Below are 17692 nucleotides of genomic sequence, written 5' to 3'. Positions count from 1 at the left end.
CAGTGGAGTAAAGAGAAAAGAAGCAGAGTGAAATCTGATCACAACCTGAAATAATCTAAAATCAGATCTCACATCAGGACACTTAATATTTAGGGTTTAGGATGATGCTCAGAATTAACAATAAAAATTAGTTCAAGCTTAAAGGATACTATTCTTGGAGATAAGGAGGAAGGAGAGGAGGAGAGTAAGAAGAAAGGAGGATGGGAGGAAAGGGTTAGGAAGCCAGGGGATAGTGATGGAAACCAAACAGAAGGAAATGATTTAGCAGAATGAAGCCAAGGTCAAGGAAGAAGTGATTGATTGAAAATATGGTTCAATTAGGTAGTCTTCTTAAGAATTTAGCTTCTCTAAGACCTGACACTAGAAAAATCTTCTGATTCCCCCATCAAGTGATTATTTCTTGTATAAAAAAAAGTCAGTCCTTCACTACCTTTTTCACACAGTACCCCAATTGAGGAATGGATGAGAATGTTTCTGCATCCAGAGAAGGTGAGCAGGGGAACATGTTGCCAGTTTGGGTGGAAAGCTCAGAATGAACAGGTAGCTATGGAAAATGATATTCTGGACACTTTCATAGAAGAAGAGAGAATGAGAAAAAGTAATGGCACATATACTCAAAACTAAACATAAATAAATAACCTTTGTGCCATAAAAAGTTTCAACCAAGAGAATCAGACTCCTCTTCTGTTTCCTTTGATGTAGTTAATTCAAATGAACACTTACATCTTGAGTAGAATCACATATGAGGAGCTACCAAAGGTACACTAATTCTAGGGGCTAGAGAAAGGGGCTTGAGTCTTTTCAGGGAAAGAGAAAGGCCTGACAGCGTGAGTCTGAGTGGGCTCAGAAGATTCTAGAGAAGATTCAGAGCTAAGTTGGGAAGCCCAATCCCTTCCTGCCTTGCTGTTGTGTGCTCTGCCATTTTGGTCATTTTGGTCAGATGTGACAGGTTAAGAATGAGAAAGATGGGAGTTTATGAAGGACTGTTGGCCACTCTTCATGTATGGCTTTCCTTTCTTTAGCATGCTCACATATTCCCACAAACTACTTGGGTGTGTGTCGGGGGAATCTGCAAGTTCATGAGGAATTAAGCGACATGGGCCCCCTTAGCCAGGGTCTGGGAACACACTAAAAAATCTTGTATCACATGCTTCTAATTCTATGCAGAGTAAAAAAAAAAATAAATGGGGTTTATATTAAAGTACTGAGTGGGGCCCTGGATAGCTCATTCAGTTAAGCTTCCAACTCTTGATTTTGGCTCAGGTCATGATCTCAGAGTTGTGAGATCAGGCTCCGTGCTGGGCGTAGAACCTGCTTGAGATTCTCAATCTTCCTCTCCTTCTGCCCCTCCCTCAGCCCCAGCTGCACACTCTCTCAAAAATAAAATCAAGTACTGAGTGGCCAGCACACTTATAACTAGTTATTAGAGGAGAAAAGAGTCAATATTCCAAGAATGGGGCCAGGGAGAAGTGGAAATGTCATGGGTTTTTATTGCATATTTGTCAGGCTTATTATAAGGTAGTATACTCAATTTAAAAGCTGCCTATCAATTACAAAACTGTATGCAAAAAAATTTAAGGATTTGTATACACTAGCTTAAGAGGTATAGAATGCATGCAGTAGATAGTGCCAAAGAGGCCTTTGGGACCGTCTAAAAGAATATCATTAATTTTTACAGTGTACTTCCATTTCTGGAACCATTCCAGCATTGGCTTTCTATAAAAATCATTTCAAGTTTAGAATTATGCTATTTGCTCGCAGCAACATCACAGGCACAGTACTGTACCATATGTTGCTACTTAGCAACTTAGTCTGTAAGTCCCAAAGCATGTACTGATTTGAAAATTGAACAGGAATTATAATTGTTGAGTGATGCTATGAGGCAAGTTGTCTTGGATTACTAAACTATGCAGATGTTTGATGTTATGTAGGAAAAGGAATAAAACTATTTTTTTTTCCTGTAAGATGACTAAAATCCTATTTATGGTTGCCGAAAGGGGTAAATTGATTAAAATTCCCTAAAAGAATACCAGGTAATGAATTTTTGAACACACCATATTACAGTAAACAAAAGGAATGTTAAGTGTAAAATTTAGCTAAGGCCATTCAACTTATGTAATTTGCAAAGTTTATTCCCCCCAGAGTATGTATTATCTTGCATTAGTCTAATTTTTAAAGTAGCACATTCTAAAAACATTTTCATATGTGCTACATTATTAAAAAATAGTTTGCTTCTGGCACACAAACCTGCCCTATCTTTACAAAGCCCCAAAAGTATTTGGGGCTCTTTACTCTTTCATTAATTATCACTGATATTTAAAATATTCTTAGTAACTCCTGATTGAAATATTAAAAGGAATAATGTTAGTTGTTTGATTTTAGTCAGGGCTTAATAGTATCCATTGTATTTGAATTTAAAAATCTAAGGAGCCAAGTTGTTATGATGTATATGCTTTGAATTTCCAATCCTTTATCCAAAAGTCTTTAAGACGGACATAATGATTCTCTGAAAGGGAGCAGCTGCTTTATAACAGCAATCATTTATTGAGTTTGTGTTTCTACTGTTTCAAACAAATTCAATTAGCCCTTACACTTCAAAACCCTAAAGGCACCAAAGAGATGATACTGGGTTGCTTTAATCTAATAGTAATACTAAACTTGTCAGTACAGTTTGGGGATTGATGGTTAGAAGAAAATTAATAGTAACATTTTTCATTTTTTAATCAAACAGTCCTATTCACAACTACCTATGGATCTCTGAGGCTACTTAGCCGAATGAATTCAGTGAAGTGAGAATTGTAAATCCAAGCTCAGCCTTCCAAAGGTATTCTGAAAGTGATCAACTCAGTTGAATGGAAGGAAATGGAGTCCGGATCTTTGAACTGAATGATGACCTTCTCGTCTGGACAATATAGTGTAGCTTCCAGAATGTCTGCCAGAGAAGGCAGTGATCGTAATGACTTCGAAATGCAAAGTTCATGGAGAGGCAGGCTTGCCTCTGTTTTGAGTTAAGCACAAGACATTTTGTTCTTAGAGAAATTTCAAAGCTTCACAAAGTGCGCCCTTAACATATACATTAGATTAATTCACTGACAACCACCATGAAAAAAAAAATATATAGAAGTTTTATTTTTGTTCTCTATGCCCTCACCCATCCCAGCTATCAAATCTCTTTGGGCAGCTCTGGAGGCTTTAAAAAACTCCTATGTTAGAGTTTATGCCATAGTTACCGATACATGAAACTTCAAACAGCCATGGTTTGGCTATTCCAGAAAAAAAAAATTCAAATCTACAAAATGCTCCTATGAACTCTCCCTCGCTTGTACTTATCCATTTATTTATTTTTGCTCACAGTGTCCTTACAGATTACCTTATGCTGGCACCGTGGGGCGGTTATAATTTTGCTTTAAATGCCCTCACCAGATTAAAGGGCCTGGTCTTAAGTACCTAAAAATAAATAGCCCAGAATTTACTTTTATAAATGTAACCATTTACATTTTCATTGGATTTTTGTTGTCACTTCTCATGATGAAATACCTCGTCAACCATTCCCAGTGAAAGGGCTACAAACATGCTCTTGAAAGTCTCAATCACAGCATGCACTTGGGCTCCAAAGCTACCCACCCGGCAGACCCTGCAAGCAGCCATACAGCGCCCACCGGCCACGTGCTTTCGGTTATAAATGCAACGTTGTATTGAAAACTGCCCCAATAGTCGATAATTAAAGCTACTTGTGACATGTGTAGCTTATAATGATTAACTCGTCTATCGTCAGAAGCACAAATAACCTGCACCTGTAAAGACTTTATTTCCTAAAGGTAAAACAACTGTTTAGGAAAGATCATGCTGGCAAAACAGCTGCTTGCCATTCTGGAGAGGAAACAAGGTAGTATCTTTCAACAAATGCCAACTCCGGTGTTTTATCAGCTCTATCTCATTAACTGGAAACAAGGCTTAAATGCTTTGTTTATAAATTATGATTATTCCTGATTGCGGCAGTTACTGATAGTGCTACTCATTTGCAATGCAACTCTTTGAATTTGTTTAATTACAATTTGAAACAAGGCAGAGAAGATTAATTAACCCACCTGGCTGGCTGGCACATAGTCCTGGCTCGGCTCTGTCATGCTCATATACATGTTCTCACCGTCAAACTGCGAATGAAATAATAGTAAACATTCAGCAATCTTGACTGTGTGCATGTTTGTTGTTGCTGTTTTCACCATCAAACTGGAAAACAGTAGCCATAAAAAAAAAAAAAATACTGTGGTTGGGAGTACAGAAAATCTGTCATAGCAAGTGAGCCACATCTTTTCTCTGATGTTTCTGTTGTCATCTTTCCTGACCCTGGATGTCAGTGATTTGGAGTAATTAGTGCTCTAGTAATTACAGCAAGCAAGCAAGAAATGAATGGTTTCCTTTCATCTGCAATCTGTTTTAAAACAAAAATGGCTCATTTTGCATACCATGTATACATACTGCAGTTCAGTTGTAATGAAGTATTAAATGAATGGCACTGTATGCTATACAAATACACTAAGGCACAGCTCAGTGCATTCTGAGTTTAGCTCTCAAAGGTGAAGAAGTGCAGAGTTGTTATAAGAGACTAAAACTGGCTTCATTGCAATAGCCTTATGATGAACAGTTTTAACTTTATAATAATCCTTGAAAAGAGCATGTGGCATTACAACTGTGGCTAAGAACGATAATGCCAATGAATACCGGGAAGAATCTACAAGCTCCACGATTAAACACTCCTGTCCAAAGTTTCTCAAAGATCTAGAATGAATGTTGGTATTACAGATGCACAGAAATTCATACACAAATGTACAAGGTAGGGACAAGAAGGGAGGAGGAGATTCGTGGGGTGGTACAAGTGCAGAACCGTCGGACAGTCCAAGCAACAGGGACATAACAACAACATACTTTTCATTATTTGGGGTTTCAAAGCAGTAATCACTCCATTCAGACTTAATCCCCGGCTATCTTTAGTCATTTGATCAATGGGCAAAGCATCCCTATACTTTCATTGCCAGACTAATTTCAGATGTGGGAATTCGAAAATCTGAAAAATTGCTTTTCAAGACAGAACAGTGTTATTGATGGAGGTGCAAGTACACAACAATACGGATGTATTCTATATACCATCAAAAAAGAGAAAACCGTGTTACAGACATCACATTCCACCAACTATGGGCTGCTCACATGAGAGGGTTGTACAAACCCTGGGATACCCCCAAGGTCTCTGAACTGGAACGTACAGCGGGTGCGTGCCCTGAAGATTCACACAGACGCGGGAAGACCCTCTTAAGGACACTGAAGCACTCACGAGGTTAAGTTCAAGGATCCAAAGGGTTTCCACACACATCACCCTGCAAATGTATTTCACTTGATATGAACAAACTTACTTATCTAAACAGATATGAAATCACTTATTGAATGATGTGGTTGTTAGGACAAGTCATAAATAGCACACTTAGAAAAGACTAGCTAGACATTTGGTTGCTTTGTCATCTGGCTCAGGAGCCCTGAGTCCAAGTGACTTACCCAAAGTTGCTTTTCCATCAGTCAGGTGAACGCCTTCCACCCAAAGATAGGCTAGCCCCAGTCAATCCACCTGCTACTGCTAACAGCTCAAAACCTGACAAAAAGCATCATTCAGCATTTCTCCACCCCCACCCCCTGTTGGTTTGTTTGCAAATGTTTCTAATGTTAAGATGCCAAAGAATCATTTAAAATATGGACAGTTTCTCTGACTATAGCAAACTAAACTGAACAGAAGTAGTGAAGTGGATCAAATACTCCACGGCCTATGCATATTCTATAAATGTGTTACTTTCTATTTCATCTTCTCTAACTCGTTTTCTAAATCTGGTGTCGTTCTCAAGCCAACTAAGGCTTTGAAGTTTTGGTTTTAGTCTATCCAAAGTGTATGCTAATTGAGTATATTCAATGTTACTGCTCTTGATAAGGACTCTGCTCAAAAAGAACCAATGCTTAACTACCAGAGAGCCAAGGCTGAAACAGCATTTTACAATAAAAGGTATGTGACTATGGGAATAACTTGTTTTTTGGAGTACATTCCATGTCCCCATCACCTGCCTGTAGCTTTACATGTACTAACTGGCATGTATTAACTGATTCAATCTTCACAACAACCACGAGTTAGGTACTATTATCACATACATTTTATAAAGGAAGATGCAAAGGCACAGAGAAGTTAGATGCTCAAGGTCACAGAGCTCTTAAGACAGGCAGCCTGACTTGCCAGCACGTGCACTCACCCACCAGAACATATAAATAGATTCTGAATGATAATGGTGAGTTGGCTATCAATTCTGAAAACAGTGTCAATAAATGATCAAGGCAGAGTGGTGGCACTACCTCAACCCTGAGATACTGTCCCGAACCTCTGTGGCATTGTGAGACTTTCAAAAGACTAAGATTCATAGTGAGCTGCCAATTTAGTAATCAGGTGGGCAGAATGTCTCCATATATTTATAATTAAGCCTTAAAGTTTTGAGAGGAGGTAGGATGATGATTTGTTTTATGTCAACCTGACTGGGCCCCAGGGTGCCAAGATATTTGGCCAAATTCTATTCTGTGTATGTCTGTGAGGTTATTTTTGGATGAAATTAATGTAAGAATTGGTAAAATAAGTAAAGAAGATCACCCTGCCTACTGTGTGCATGTGTACATGGCACAAAAAGGCTGACTCCCCCTGAGAGTAAGAGGGAACTCCCCCTACCTGACCCAGTGAATTGGAACAACAGTCTTTTCCTGCCACCAGACTTGAAACATCAGCTCTTCTTGGGTCTTAAGCCGGCCAGCTTTTGGACTGAAACTATACTACTGGCTCTCCTTTCCAGCTTCTCAACTATAGTTTTGGATTTCTCAGCCCCCACAATCAAATGAGACAATTTTGTACAATTCATCACACACCCTGATGGATCTTTTTCTGTGGTGAACCCTAACTAAAATGCTCTGGAAACTTATTTCTGGAGGACCTTCTATGTAGAAACTCAGGAGGGGATGACAACTGTTCCATGCTATGCTTGCTTCCTAGGGGAATGGAAGCCATGTTGATATTGCTAGGATAGTCTCTGGACTCACTCAGTCCCAGTACCTCCCACACACCTTCACACCTCTTTGTCCAGAATGCCTTTCTTCCCTTCTATTTGCTGAAATGTTTCTCGTGCCCCTTGGTATTTTCTTACACCCTTAGGGCTTACACCCTTTTCTTAGGGCTCTCTCCAGTTCTGGGCTCCCTCAAGGAGCCCCCTGGTTCCAGTGGGTTTTTTTTTTATTCGGGACCTATCTTCACTGAGGGAGCTACTGAGGATACACTGTGCATCTTAGTTATCTCTAGCACCTCAATAGCTTAGGACCAGCACATGGTTGGTCCTCAGGAAATGTCTATAATACATTATTGACTAAATAGATTATTTTCCTAGAGAAGGTGATCACTTGAGAAGATAAATAAGATTCAATTTTTAGAGAATGGTTTGAAGGCTTTGGAAAGGGGTCAGCTTAATGTTTTACGGTGGAGTAAAATTGGAGCAGAAGCCCTTTGAAAAATGTACAGAAAGAGCTAACGCCATTACTCAAATGCTAGATGTAGTTCTTCCTAAGATTTTTATATAATTAAAAAACAGAGAGATGGGCCCAGATTCAAGAGACCTGCCTATAAATGAATGTAGGCCTCTTTCAGAAGAATTTTGAGATGCCAAACAAAAATACAGCTGTATGTCACAACAGGCGTAGTCAGTCCTTGTGGCTTGATCAACACATGAGCCCAGGATCCCAGACCCCTGACCCTCTCCCCTCTCCACACATACCCCATCAGGTGAAAGCCATCGGTATACTGTTCACAGCTCCACTCAACCATACCCTTTCCAGGAGCTGGTTCCAGGGATCTCCCAGCAGGCTTTGTGCAGATGCACCGTTCTTAGAGTGCACCACGTGTAGTGGGCACATGTCCACTTGGACATGTGAAATTATACTGGAATTATAGTGCATAGAGCTCTAGAACTCTGGTCTTAGAAAGATCCCCAAAGGCTTCATATCTGAACTTCTCATGCTACGATTGGAGAAACAGACTTTTTTTATTGGTCACATGGTCCATCTGGGACTAAAATCAAGGTCTGAATTCTTAGCGGAAGACTTGGCCACTAGAACATGCCTCTGCTTTCTACTCCATCACTCACAAAAATGGGGGAACAGCCTCTATGACTACTTGTATTTGTATATGGCTTATGTGCATACCCCACAGTCTTGAAGGCACAGTATTTGCAGTATTACATTAATGATCCTGCTCTGCTTTATCTGGACCACATATTAGAGGAGCATTATTAATAACTGTTGCAATAAAATTGTTTTATTAAAAATAACTAATTACATTTCCCTACCCCTTATGTTTATCATAGTTATTATTCTTAGAAGTCAACTGAATTCAGGCATTATAACTTTTTAAAACATATCCAAACATACTAGGACTTTTAATTTCCATGTACTCTCAATTTAAAACCTGAAGCAAAGTTTGAAAGAATAAATAGGCTGGCTTATTTAAATCTAAATGTAAATGGCATCAACTCAGGATTAGCCTTTCTGACCAAGTGCTTTTATATTCTTTATTGTGTTTTTATTTCAAAGCACCAGGGGATGCAATCACATAAAAAGTCATTTATAATCTTCTACTACAGTTTTTTGAAATTGTTTTTAGAGGATATTAACCAAACCCATAATCCCAAAGAGCTTTTCAAACTAGGTAGTTATTATATCTTCTATTTAAAAACTGAAAGCAGACATCCAACACTGTCTGAACACAGTGAATGATGAGCAAAAATGGGCAATATTAGGCAACCCAAACCACCAAAACCAGAAAAATCAAAGGTAGAATGTGAACTATAAATCAATCACTGGCATTGGTACAGGAAATGGAATCTTTTTAGGGAAACCATTAGAGGAAACCGAGAAAACTGCTCTTGGGTAGGGGTGGCGGAGAACCTCATGGAATCCATGAAACAGTGCCACATTGTATGGCCTAGAAAAGGGAAAATCTTACATTTCTGGGTGTTTTCTGAAGGAATAGTTGATACTTTGAAATTTTTTTAAAGAGCTAAAAGTAGAAATGTTTATGGCAGAGAGTTAATTTGACATTACTGAGAAGATGCATTATAATAAATCAGAAGAGAGGGTAATAGCCTCAAAATAAAATATCTATTTTTGTGTTGCTTGGCTCAATACAAGATTATAAGTCATCCCTCCCCACCCCCTCCTTTTTTTTTTTTTTTTTTTAATAATGGAAGAAATAACCTAAGTTTGGGGCAGTGAAGCCAAAGCCTTTTGTTGTTTCACTGAATGAAGCAAAGCATTTTGAAAGCCAATGCAAAGGGGGATCATGAGTCCGGGAGCACCCAGCTCTCTGCTGCTCCCAAGCATGGGAACCACGTAGCCAACAAAAATAGAGCCAGGCAAACTCCGACACGTGCTCCCTATCCTCCCACTCTCAAGGGTTAAGTTCAGGAGACTCAGGAGAGGGAACCTGTGTTGATCTTCCAGCTTCAAGGCCCACTGGGTTGATGCGAGGTAGTCTAAAGTAACAGGCCTCGCGAGGGGCCAGGCTGAAGGCGACCGGTACTAGACACGAGGGCCCGGACAGCGGCTCCCACTGCAAGGAAAGGGGAGCAGAGCACAGCCTATCAACGCCCCGTGGAAAGAAACAGTCACTGGGCCGGTGCTTTGAATGGAAGCGCCTCACAGCCCGGCACCCTCCGAGCTGGGACGGGACCGGGCCGGCACGTGGCCCCTTGAACCTGAGCGGTCAACACTCTGCGGGCTGGAAATGGGATCCGGGCAGCAGGCTGGGCCCTGGAGGGGAGAGAGAAGCCCAGACCCACAACTAAAATACCGTGCCCGGAACTTAGAATCTGGCCTTGTTTTTTTTTTTTTTTCTTTTTTTGGGGGAACTGATTTTATAACTCGTTTTTGTCCTAGAGATAGATTTGATGGGACAGGGGTTGGTGGGGAGACTTGTAATATTGCGATGCCTTTGTTAGTTTCAACAACTGAAATTTTCAATAATGACGATGCTCCGCATAAACTTACAACTCAAACGAACACCTGTATCTTCTGTTAGGTATAGGCTCCGTATGATGTCATCACGGCTCAAGCCAATTTTTTGACCTTTGCAGGCACTTTCCAATCACATTAGGTGTATTGAGTCCTTTAATTGTTCTGATTACCTTGCAATATGGTGACTATTATCACTCCCATTTTACAGATGACAAAACTGAGGCACAAACAAGTTAAGCCACTTGGCTGTGATGGATTCCATCACATGGGCCCCAGCCCAGGTCTTCTCAGCCTGTCTGACCTTAGGCCTTGGCCACTGGACTTTGCTTCCGGGACTGGCTGACACTGTACCCATAGTCACAAAGCCCCCCAACATACCACTTCTGCTGCCACTACAGCTACAGACGAAGGTGCCCCAAGCCTGGCACTAACTTACATCAAGAGGCTCTGCACTTGCACTGGAGCCCGGTAAGTTCTGCTTTTCCCCCAAGTCTGTGCAAAAGGGCCAAGTAACACGTCCTGAGAGTGTGGCAGAGATGGGATCCAGTGGAAAGGACTGACCCACAGCATCCCCTGTGGCCCCTTTAGAGAAGCCTCTCAAGCCCGGCAACCAGCAGTGATTTGTTGCAAAGCTATGACACTTGGAAATATGTGCTCTCCCTGTCTCCTTGCCTCCCTGTCTTGCTTCCTCTCTCTCTCTAGTTTCCCTGCATATTCCCTCCCAGCACTAACGCATGAGCTTTCTGGACACTAGGACAGGGCCCAGTAGTACACTGCTCAGTGACCGTGCTTGTAGGGGCCATGCTGCTCTAATCTGATCCCATCTTTGTTCCACTTCCATTATATTTTATTTAAGAGTCATTAATTCTATTTTCAATTCCTGTGCCAAGACAGAAACAAACTTATGAAATAGTAATAAATAGAAGAACAAAGATTTTCCTGTATCACAAAAACATTGCTCCATTTGAAAGGAAAAAAAAATGCAGGTTTCTAGAAACGTTCATTAACCCCAAACTTCCAACACAGGCAATACATTTCCATTATGCATTATTTAAGACAGCAAAGAATGTGTGGGATAAAAGCTTAACTATCAATCCAACTCCATTCTGGTGAGTCTAATGGCAATCAGTTTAACCAATTGAAAACATGCATGGTTTTTGCCAAAAGGCTTCCCTCCAGAAGGCGTAGTGATATTAGAAAATCAGGAGCAATGATTTCTGATTCCAGGTAGGAATATTGTTTTTGAAATAAATTCCCAAGTAATTTCTGAGTCTCTAAAGCATAAAGCTGTAAAACTATACCGTATACTTGAAACGAGGGTAGTTTCAAGTGATTGGTTCAGAACATTCCTTTTAACTTGTCATGTTTTAGACAAATTTCTCTGATTCCATGCAGTAAGGGAACAATTTGAGAAGTACATTCAAACTTGCTGGCCATCCTCACCTAAGCTCACTATTTCCACATGATCTCAGCTCTCACCTCATTTACCACAATCCCTAATCCTGCATAGATGTGGAATGAAAAGTATGAAAGTCATGACTTTTGGGGGGCTGGCTCTTTTATTGCTGGTATTCCTTCTCAAGCACGGTGAGCATTTTTCACAACCTGACAGGCACAGAAAAAAAGTGAGAGTATTTTTCTACACCTGTCTGGTCTGGAAGAGCACACTTTGTTCGGGGAACCTCAAAACAAGAAGAAGGTAAGAGACTAAGGGAAGTTCAGAGCATTGATAATGTTATGAGACTTGTATGACAGATTTATAAAACAGATTAGCGGAGAACTTATAGGCTGGTTTGGGGACAACTGAATAGGCTGTAAACTTTTTAAAAAGATGCAAGGACAAACAATTATTGAATAATTTTGAAATTAAAAGTGGTAGTACCAAATAAAAATATAAATAGGAAGGTACAGAGTTATTAAGATGGAGATTCTCACTTCCCTATTATTATTACTCAGAAAATAACATTGTGGCTAAATATAACTATGATGTTACAGGAATAGATTTATGGTAATTAAAATCTCCTAATGGTAGGACAGGTGTTGAAATATAGTTTGGTAGGTTCAGGGCAGACTTGACCAATTAGGAATACAAGAAGTTCAGTTCATATCCACTCCACTTGTCTTTTTTGAGATCGTATTTGGCATTTATTTTCTTCAAGTTCCTGAGAGTTTCTGTTTTCCAAATAGATACATAATGACATTTTTAAAAACGGGATTAAATCCTTCAGGTTATTGAGTATGAATCTGTCCACTGTGAAGGGAAGCAAAGCTCTAATGTGGCGTATATCTGCCATTTTAAGGAAATTGGGAAGTCACTCAATCCATTCGTTATATCAAAAGGAGTGTAATTTTTAAATTTTCCTTAACATCTTCAAATACTATTTAGTTATAGCTATTTTTGCATAACCTCCTTTGATATTTAATCCGTGATCTCATGTGACTTTCCCTACTGACTTATCCACATTTTTCTGAAGCTTATGGCATAATTTCCCCTGCGTTAGCTTAAGGCTTCATGCAGATGTCCCCCTCACAGGGCATATGCATTATACGTGTTTACAGAGTTTCAGTTCCAAAGTTTCTCTTATTGTCTTCATGTTTATAGTAGTTCAAACTACTCCCCTTAGATCGCCCTGCACTCTCATTTGACTTTTTTTTTTTTTTTTTTTTGGTAGCATTCTCCCCAGTACTTTATCTCCCCTTTAAACCATGTCTTTTTTTTTTTTTTATAACATTATATGTTGCCAGAAACATGTCAGAGCTGAAACTAGAAGTCTTGTTGCTGGAAACAGCATGTGGACCTCTACTCAAAGCCTTATTTATACTGCACAGTGAGAAGTGATTGGTCTCCTTTGTTTTATTCTCTGGAATGGCACCATATGATGCTCTTTTGTTGAAAAATTGAGAGAAGAAACTATCACCACATGGGACTATCAGGGGTAAACCATCCAGCCTGATCTCACTGGTCCATTAAAATTCCATGGTATTGACATGCTCCCAGAAAAAAATGTGATAGTTTTTCATTCATTAATTCAACAAATGGTCATGTTGCATCTACTAGGTGCCAGGCCCCTGTCTTGGAGATAGCTGCTGACAATAATTTTCTGCTTCTTGTGTGTCAGGTGCACACGTGTATTTACTCATTTAATCCTTACAATAACCCCGTGATGCAGGCAGTATTCATGTCCCTTATCAATAAAGACAATGAGCCTTCAGGAATTGAGTAAGTTGGAGGACATAGAGCAGAGCCTCAATTCTAGTCTGTCTGATGGCAGAAAAGTACCTAACAGGAGAAGTCAGCTCAAGGGAAATAAACCCCTTGCAAAAGAAAAGGCTTAATGAACATGCAAGTTTTAGGTATCCCAACAGACATGTAGGATTAATGAATACCATAACCAGCTCAATGACTATCAGGCCAGCAGACTTTATTGTTTTGTGACAGTACCCACTGACTGACAATGGGTATTTCCTACAAGTACATGAACTAGAGCAGTGAGCAGAGGCAGAATGTGTGTTAAAGAAACCACAGAGTCAGGGGGATCCCTGGGTGGCTCAGCGGTTTAGCGCCTGCCTTTGGCCCAGAGCGCGATCCTGGAGTCCCGGGATTAAGTCCCATGTCGGGCTCCCTGCATGGAGCCTGCTTCTCCCTCTGCTTGTGTCTCTGCCTCTCTCTCTCTCTCTCTCTCTATGTCTATCATGAATAAATAAAAAATAAAATCTTTAAAAAAAAAAAAGAGTTCTTTATATATTTAAAAAAAAAAAAAAAGAAAGAAAAAAGAAACCACAGAGTCAAATAACCCAGGATGGAGTCCTCTCTGCCACTCAGTGACTGTGAACACGGGATGAGCGTCAGTGGCCCCGTCATGGGACTGTCATGAAGGCCAGACCCACATCTGGAAGCGCCCAGCACAATGCTCAAGTCTAACAGATACTCAAAGTGAGTCCCTTACCTCTCTCTCTACTGCATGATAGCCTGGCCTCCGCCAGGTCAGTGCATTACGCTAGTCTTCCTTCTCCAACATTGCCTAAAACTCTTCACTACTCTCTCAAGCTTTCAGGTAAATTTCAGCTTCCTTAGTTTCAAACTCCAGGCCCTGCATGATGGGGCCAACTATGGCCACGTTAAGGCCAGGGCATGTGCCATGCCAAGTGTCAAATATTGTTGACCTCATTCCTGTCTGCATCTTATGTGACTTCTGTAGTTCATCACTGCTTCTAATTTACATATGGCCCGAAACCCCTGCCGCTACTTCTTTCCCTCCCCTCCTCTGCTTGGAATACCTTTCCCCATCCCACTTCCTGTTATTTCACTCCCTGTTTTCCTGGCAGGAGTGAAATGATCAGGGAGTTGAGCAACCAACCTGGAACAATTCTGGGTGTGAAAGGAGAGATTGAACAATTATGACTGAACAAAAGTCATAAGCTTGGACTCTCCCAGCCAAGGAGTATCTTGCCAGCAGAAGGTAAGGCCTCCTTAAAATCGCTGATGATGTAGGGTCCCTTCTCTGCACCAGCCTAAGTTCTAGTTCTCCATGGCATCTGGTGCTTTCCTGTAGCCTCCATGTCATTGTACTGCCACTGTTTCTTGACTCCTCTCCGACATTGGACTATGAGCTCTTTGAGGGCAAGGACCTTCCTATTTATTTTTCTATCCCCAGCACTGAGCATATGCCAAGCACATGGTATTTCCAAAAAGACATTGATGAACGATCAAATAAATTCAGTGCAATATCGCGAGGACTAACATCGTTCCAGATAGTTCGCCATTCTATGATTCCACAGTAGTATTTATTCCATGTGTTTTCACTTCCAAATCAATTTCTACCCATGAAAATAACTGCTCCCCGGAGGCATTGCAATCTTCTGCAAACCAGATCACACTCTAGCTTTCCCTTCCTTCCTGTCCTCCAGGGACCAGATTGTCTTCACTTGCTCGAGTTTGAATAATTTGAAAAGAAGTTCGTTTTATGAGATCTTAGATAATAGCTAACATCTTCATGGTACCAAGTAGGCAAGACCAGTTCCAGTAAGCAGATTGTGCCCATGCAGCTCCAGATCAAGCTAGTTTATTTTTTCACACTGACGTCAAGCTGCTGGTGAACATTTTGCTCTCTGAATCATCTCCAAATCTATACCAGCATGCTAATGAAAAACCGACTGGATTGGCACACAGAATGCAAGTCATTCTTCCCTTTCCCCATGTGGTTCGTGAGTAATTCGGGGCCTCTTTTTCCCTGGTAGGCACAGCGGAATAGGAAAGAATTTGGGGGAGATTCCATCATGGAGTGGGGTGGAAATAAGAAGATCCTGATAGGAGTCCCGATTTGGACACTTCTTAGCAGACTGATCTTGGGAATGAGAGTAAGAATTATATGTTCTTCATGCAATTATTTCAGATTTAAACAAGATATACCAAAGCATTTGTAGTTAAAGAGCACTAAACATATAAACACTGTGCTACATTCTGGAAACTATGGTACATCCGCCTTATGGTAAGTTTATTGGACCGTTTCCGTCATTTGTTGGAAAGATCGATAGGCAGAAAGTAGTGCAAAATCAGGCTCAATATGCCCTGAATTCGCCTGTGAAGAGGTCTCTAATAGAGAAAGTGATATGTAGACATGATTTTTTAATCGCTATACTTGTACACAGTCCTACCTTAAATATTAGATAAGAGAAAAGCAATGAGTGGACAAAAGAAAATGGTAGAGTAAGCACCAAATAAATGAAAACTTTATAGAGCATCATGTGTGTATCTATGTGCACATAAACATGTGTACACGCACATGTTCTTTACATATGTGCATATTTATTTACTGTGTGTGTGCAAAATGTTTTTCTCCGGAAATGTTCTTTAACTGGCTTTCATTTACATTATTTGAGATCGTATAGAGGAGCAATAAAAACCGCCACATAAAATTGCAGGAGAAGTTGTCTGAAAGTGCAAAGCACACCTGAATGCTTCCCTTAATTTACAGAGAAACTATCACCCAGTCCTAGTGAACTACAATATATCACATTCACTTAGCTTGCTTCAGGTGAATTTATTGTCACACAATGAAGATTTCAGACAGTTTTGGCATAAAAAAATGCAATGTTATACTTAAAGATATAGTAGTAAGATACAGAATGATATAGGTCTCCTAGATCATTTGATTTTTCATTGCTTATTAGCTCTAAGCATTAAATTATCCATAAGATAATGATCACTCATTGTATTTTCTGGAGCTATATAACAATTTCTGTTCTGGTTCACCAATTGCATAACTCCGCTAGATACTTAGGCTGTTTCAAAAATCAATGTATAATGCTCACATCAAAGAAATTATGTAATCTCTACTGCTCTGTAACCTATTATTTCACTTTCTGTAAGAAACTCTACATTATAAATACCTTTCGCACACTTCCTATTTGCTATGAAAAATTCTGGAATAATACATTTTTATAGCCATTAAGTAAATTAATATTAATGTTAGATTAAATGGTTTCAGGATTTTTCTGTTTGAAACGCCTTCTGAATAGTTCTGAGCAAAATGTACATATTTTAAATATATCTAATGAGTCTTGTCACTAAGAAATCCTTCAATGTTGCTTAAGATATTCAACTTGAAACAAATAATTTAAACACGTATTGAAGTCAGAATAGAATGGAAACCAAACATTAGAGCAAGATCAAATTATCCTCGAGGGATTCTTATTTTAAAAGCAGAACAATGTTGCCCTTTCTTCAGAGCTAACAGGACCTTCCTTGGCAAGTTGTATAGTCGTGCCTATGTGCCCAGTGCGTATAATACAGGCAACAAAGCTCTTTGGACACAGGACAGGAAAATATCCTGCATCTGCTATATAAAATCCTAGAGTTTCAGACCCCCCACTGCAGCCCACTTTGAAGCAATGAAACTGCATTTGTAATAACACATTTGTATTAGTGGTTCCAAAAGCTAATGCAGTTTCTCAACACATGTGCATTCCTACCTTTATGCAGACCGTAGGCTGTACGTTCTAAAACAGTGCATTTTTACACTGTCTGATTGTTGAAAAGGAAAGGGCTTGTGGATACGTATTTTTAGGAAAGCTTATGAGGCTCAAATATCTGCTATTTTCCCCGTAACTCTTCTTTCTGTTTCATCCATTAGCAGTCACTGAAGACTATTTTCAGTACAACGTTAAGTTGTGAAACTGATTCAACAAAGGGATTCTGTAATGCCAACCACATCAACCATAGAGTTGAAGCAATTCCATTATTTAGACAGTCATTAGCACTTCCTTGGATCTTTTTGGATTCCAGTTCTGTTTTGTTATTGTTTTTCAATTGCTTGGCCCTAAGCTTTGCTTATTCTATTTAATAATATCATGATAGGGGCGCCTGGGTGGCTCAGTGGTTGAGCATCTGCCATTAGGGCATGATCCCGGGGTCCCACATCGGGCTCCCCCCAGGAGCCTGTGCCCTCTGCCTATGCCTCTGACTCTCTTTGTGTCTCTCATGAATAAATAAATAAATAAAATCCTTAAAAAAAGATATCATGATAGATATACAATGCAACCCACGTCTTCTATGGAAGTGGTTCTCAGAGGCGCCTGGGTGGCTCAGTGGTTTGGCGCCTGCCTTCGGCTCAGGGCA

General features: G+C 40.0%; 1 protein-coding gene across 5 annotated transcripts in view; it reads right to left on the bottom strand.

The window, feature by feature from the left end:
* The window catches only part of TOX (thymocyte selection associated high mobility group box), a 299102-nt gene that overhangs the window by 145395 nt on the left and 136015 nt on the right, over window positions 1–17692 (bottom strand). For 3 of the 5 annotated variants that reach the window (XM_072804538.1, XM_072804539.1, XM_072804542.1), the window contains one exon: window positions 4089–4154. The exons of 1 other annotated variant lie outside the window; for it this stretch is intronic. In XM_072804538.1, coding sequence (XP_072660639.1) covers window positions 4089–4154 — 66 coding nt within the window. Of the gene's footprint in view, window positions 1–4088; window positions 4155–5547; window positions 5632–17692 lie in introns of those variants that run through there. One more of the 5 variants, XM_072804541.1, reaches the window with a different exon arrangement.

Source organism: Canis lupus, chromosome 28 (genome assembly GCF_048164855.1).
Source record: "Canis lupus baileyi chromosome 28, mCanLup2.hap1, whole genome shotgun sequence".
Lineage (NCBI taxonomy): Eukaryota > Metazoa > Chordata > Mammalia > Carnivora > Canidae > Canis > Canis lupus.
The sequence above is the reverse complement of the archived record's forward strand: the minus strand, read 5'-3'. Positions and strand labels throughout refer to the sequence as shown.